Genomic DNA, 5000 nt, shown 5'->3' on the forward strand with positions numbered 1-5000 from the left:
CTGTCTGCCTGTCTGTCTGTCTGTCTGTCTGTCTGTCTGTCTGTCTGCCTGTCTGCCTGTCTGCCTGTCTGTCTGTCTGTCTGTCTGTCTGCCTGTCTGTCTGTCTGCTCGTGACTCACCCAGCTCCACCCAGCGCCCCTGTTGGTTCTGTCAGATCCCCAGTAGCAGCTCCCCTGTCTGTTTGCCTCCCAGTATCTCAGTCTCCCAGTCTCCCAGTATCTCAGTCTCTCAGTCTCTCAGTCTCTCAGTCTCCCAGTATCTCAGTCTCTCAGTCTCTCAGTCTCCCAGTCTCTCAGTCTCTCAGTCTCTCAGTCTCCCAGTCTCTCAGTCTCCCAGTCTCTCAGTCTCTCAGTCTCTCAGTCTCTCAGTCTCCCAGTATCTCAGTCTCTCAGTCTCTCAGTCTCCCAGTCTCTCAGTCTCTCAGTCTCTCAGTCTCTCAGTCTCCCAGTATCTCAGTCTCTCAGTCTCTCAGTCTCCCAGTCTCTCAGTCTCTCAGTCTCTCAGTCTCCCAGTATCTCAGTCTCCCAGTATATCAGTGTCCCAGTATATCAGTCTCCCAGTCTCTCAGTCTCCCAGTCTCCCAGTATCTCAGTATCTCAGTATCCCAGTATCCCAGTATCTCAGTATCTCAGTATCTCAGTCTCCCAGTATCTCAGTCTCCCAGTATATCAGTCTCCCAGTATATCAGTCTCCCAGTCTCCCAGTCTCCCAGTATATCAGTCTCCCAGTATCCCAGTATATCAGTCTCCCAGTATATCAGTCTCCCAGTCTCCCAGTCTCCCTGTATCCTAGTCTCCCAGTATATCAGTGTCCCAGTATCTCAGTCTCCCAGTATCCCAGTATATATCAGAGTCTCCCAGTATCCCAGTATATATCAGAGTCTCCCAGTATCCCAGTATATATCAGAGTCTCCCAGTCTCCCAGTATCCCAGTATATATCAGTCTCCCAGTATCCCAGTATATATCAGAGTCTCCCAGTATCTTAGTCTCCCAGTCTGTGAGTTGTCTCAGTATGTCTGTCCCTGTCTCTGTCTCCAGGACGTCAGTGAAGACCTCTTACATGGTGCGGACAGCGCAGAACACTCTGGAAGCCTACCGCTACATAGACTGTGGTTCCAACTCCACGTTCCACCAGCGCCCCCGACCCCGAGCCCGGTCCTGGCTCTGAACCCTGCGGACATCACACACACACGCGCACACACGCACACACCACAAGCACACACGCACACACCACAAGCACACACACACACACACACCACAAACACACACGCACAAGCACACGAGCATAGGCACTCCTGACGCATTTTGAGATGGTGCCAACTCTGCCCACAATCCACACACACACACACAATCACACACACACACGTAACACTCCACGTCAGTAAATAGAGCAGTTCTAGAAGCATCAGTGCTGTTCTCAGCAGCAGGAGGATGCTGGGAGTTCTGTAGCTGTCTGCAGCCGCACAATCTCCCAGATGAGACCACACCCCCATCCCAGACGAGACCACACCTCCGCCCCAGACGAGACCACACCCCCGTCCCAGACGAGACCACACCCCCGCCCCAGACGAGGCCACACCCCGTCCCAGACGAGACCACACCCCCGCCCCAGACGAGACCACACCCCCGTCCCAGACGAGGCCACACCCCGTCCCAGACGAGACCACACCCCCGTCCCAGTCCCGATGACCTCATCCTGATCAACAAAGGAGTGAAACACACCAGAAGAAGCAGCTCTCTGTAGATGATGAGTTATTTATTTATTTATGCATTTGACAGGCCTAACAAAACCTGCTGGAGCCTGGGGCTCTACTACTGAGTTCTGCCTAGCCCCAACCCAGCTAGGTCTGGCCCTGCTAGCCCCAACCCAGCTAGGTCTGGCCCTGCTAGCCCAGCTAGGTCTTGCCCTGCTAGCCCAGCTAGGTCTGGCCCTGCTAGCCCAGCTAGGTCTGGCCCTGCTAGCCCAGCTAGGTCTGGCCCGGTTAGCCCCTTCCCAGTGAACCCCAACCCAGGCAGATCCAGGCCTGTTTAACGCTTAGACGGCATGACTGAGGTAGTGAGCAACATTGCATAGAGTGCTAATGATCTGTCCTTTCAGGAGGGGAGACGTCTGTTACCTACTGTATGAGGGATTTAACACAACTAGAGAAAGCGCTCCTTTTGCTTAAGACAATTGATTTGCACCTAATAGATGATTTAGCTATTTATCTTCTATTGTTTATTTATTGTTTATCTATTGACAAGTGGTGGTTAGGTCTGTTTTCTGAGGGATTATTATTACTAGTAGTATTATTGCTGACATCTGTTAACCCAAACAGCCGTGTATCATATTGATACATCCTGATAGGATCAGTAAGGGAATAAATATCCTGGTATTGATACTCAGCAAAGTAATATACATCCTGATATTGATACTAAAGGAGTAAACATTCTAGTATTGATACTCAGTAAGGGAGTAAACATCCCAGTTCTGATACTCAGTAAAGTGTAATTAATATCTTAGTATTGATATGTTCAGTTCTCAGTTAGGGAAGAACAAACTAGTATTGATAGGATCAGTTCTCAGTTATGCAATAAACATCTTCATATTGTAACTCTCAGTAAAGTAATAAACATAGTGATGATGCCTGCTAGTGTATGAAAGTGGCTCAGCATCGACCAGATCTGCGGTCATATTCAGACACAACCCCAACTTCCTGTTTACCTGGACAGCCCTGTAGATCCCACTTCCTGTTTACATGGACAGTTGTGTAGATCTGACTCATGGAGAACAAATGAACAGGCTGCAGCAGCCTGGAGCTCAGCTGTGGCCTCCTAGAGAGGCCGGGTGGGAGATGTGCAGTGGTGTCCAGGGATGGGAAGGGTTGTCTGGACCGGGGCTCTGGTCATGGTCTGGTCATTGAGCTTCCTATATTCCTGAAGCACAGCATCTCTACTGACGCACGCCCGCTGTAGGCATGGCCTAGTCTAACATTTCAGTTACTTGAACTTAAAGAGTTGTGTTTTTGGTGTTTTGTGAGTGTTGATGATTGAGGTGGTGAGACGCTACATTGGCCGCCTGATCCTAGATCTGTTTGTGTGTTTTTGCCACCTCTGATGGTCGTTAGTTTCATCCACCATTAGAAAACCAGGACAGAGCAGCAGCCTGAAGCCAGCTGAGAAGTGGAGGGGCCATATAGGACAATTTTAGGTCTTTTTTATTCTCAATTCAGGTCATTTATCTAAACTCGGGGTATTGACATGATGTGATGAGGACATGTCCTTTCTGTCCCCACACCTACACCCTGACTGAAGCAAACTGACCTGAGATCAGAGCAACAATCAGGTTTGCGGGAAGCAGGTTACATCATTGAGGGAAGCGTGGCCTGGTTTGACTCTGAACATTAGAGAAGGAGGAGATGGTTTAAGTCCCTGATCTGTGGTCTCTGAACCAACACAGCACAGCTCCAGCTAGCTAGCTCTGCGTTAACTGTTTACTTTCACAGCCCCGGCTAGCTAGCTCTGCGTTAGCTGTTTACTATCACAGCCCCAGCTAGCTAGCTCTGCGTTAGCTGTTTACTATCACAGCCCCGGCTAGCTAGCTCTGCGTTAGCTGTTTACTATCACAGCCACGGCTAGCTAGCTCTGCGTTAGCTGTTTACTATCACAGCCCCGGCTAGCTAGCTCTGCGTTAGCTGTTTACTATCACAGCCCCGGCTAGCTAGCTCTGCGTTAGCTGTTTACTATCACAGCCACGGCTAGCTAGCTCTGCGTTAGCTGTTTACTATCACAGCCACGGCTAGCTAGCTCTGCGTTAGCTGTTTACTATCACAGCCCCGGCTAGCTAGCTCTGCGTTAGCTGTTTACTATCACAGCCCCGGCTAGCTAGCTCTGCGTTAGCTGTTTACTATCACAGCCCCGGCTAGCTAGCTCTGCGTTAGCTGTTTACTATCACAGCCCCGGCTAGCTAGCTCTGCGTTAGCTGTTTACTATCACAGCCCCGGCTAGCTAGCTCTGCGTTAGCTGTTTACTATCACAGCCCCGGCTAGCTAGCTCTGCGTTAGCTGTTTACTATCACAGCCCCGGCTAGCTAGCTCTGCGTTAGCTGTTTACTATCACAGCCACGGCTAGCTAGCTCTGCGTTAGCTGTTTACTATCACAGCCACGGCTAGCTAGCTCTGCGTTAGCTGTTTACTATCACAGCCCCGGCTAGCTAGCTCTGCGTTAGCTGTTTACTATCACAGCCCCGGCTAGCTAGCTCTGCGTTAGCTGTTTACTATCACAGCCCCGGCTAGCTAGCTCTGCGTTAGCTGTTTACTATCACAGCCCCGGCTAGCTAGCTCTGCGTTAGCTGTTTACTATCACAGCCCCGGCTAGCTAGCTCTGCGTTAGCTGTTTACTATCACAGCCCCGGCTAGCTAGCTCTGCGTTAGCTGTTTACTATCACAGCCCCGGCTAGCTAGCTCTGCGTTCTACAGCTTTGAATGAAAACCTGACTCTGCTGCTGCAACAGCCTGTGAGGATGTGTATGAGTGCAGAGTACTGAGTTAGTTAGTTAGTTAGAACACAGCTAGTGGATGAGGCTTTCATTAAAGAAACTACAGAGCTAATGCAGAACTGGTGGATCAGGGCTTTGATAAAAAAAACACTACTTTTCTTTTATTGTTTTGATTTGTATTTGATATTATGTATGACTGAATCATGCTTTGGCTAGATATGGCTTTTTGAAGAAATTTATATTTTTGCTTTATTCTATAAAAGGGAATGGTCAACTAATAAAGTTATTTAATAGATTGCTGTTGTGATTGTGATCTTATGAATTAAACCCAGTCCTTGAGGTTTGGTACCACAACTTTTCACTTTAATTATATTCTTCATTTGTGCATACAAAGCTTTCTTTTAAAAAATAGCATATTACATAAATTCCTTTTTCAAACAAATGTTTAACTTTGTTGTTTTACACTTTCTTAGCTGGATGTGAGAAAAATATATTACTACATATAAAGAGCAATCAGAAAACC

General features: G+C 48.5%; 1 protein-coding gene across 1 annotated transcript in view; it reads left to right on the forward strand.

Moving 5' to 3' along the window:
• Positions 1-1672, forward strand: part of tmem106c (transmembrane protein 106C) — a 15618-nt gene extending 13946 nt beyond the window's left edge. The window contains exon 8 of the mRNA XM_084446275.1: positions 1039-1672. Within this exon, the coding sequence (XP_084302401.1) occupies positions 1039-1168 (130 nt within the window). The 3' untranslated portion in view covers positions 1169-1672. The remainder of the gene's footprint in view (positions 1-1038) is intronic.
• Positions 1673-5000: the final 3328 nt, after the last annotated feature.

Source organism: Borostomias antarcticus, assembly GCF_949987555.1.
Source record: "Borostomias antarcticus genome assembly, chromosome: 11".
Lineage (NCBI taxonomy): Eukaryota > Metazoa > Chordata > Actinopteri > Stomiiformes > Stomiidae > Borostomias > Borostomias antarcticus.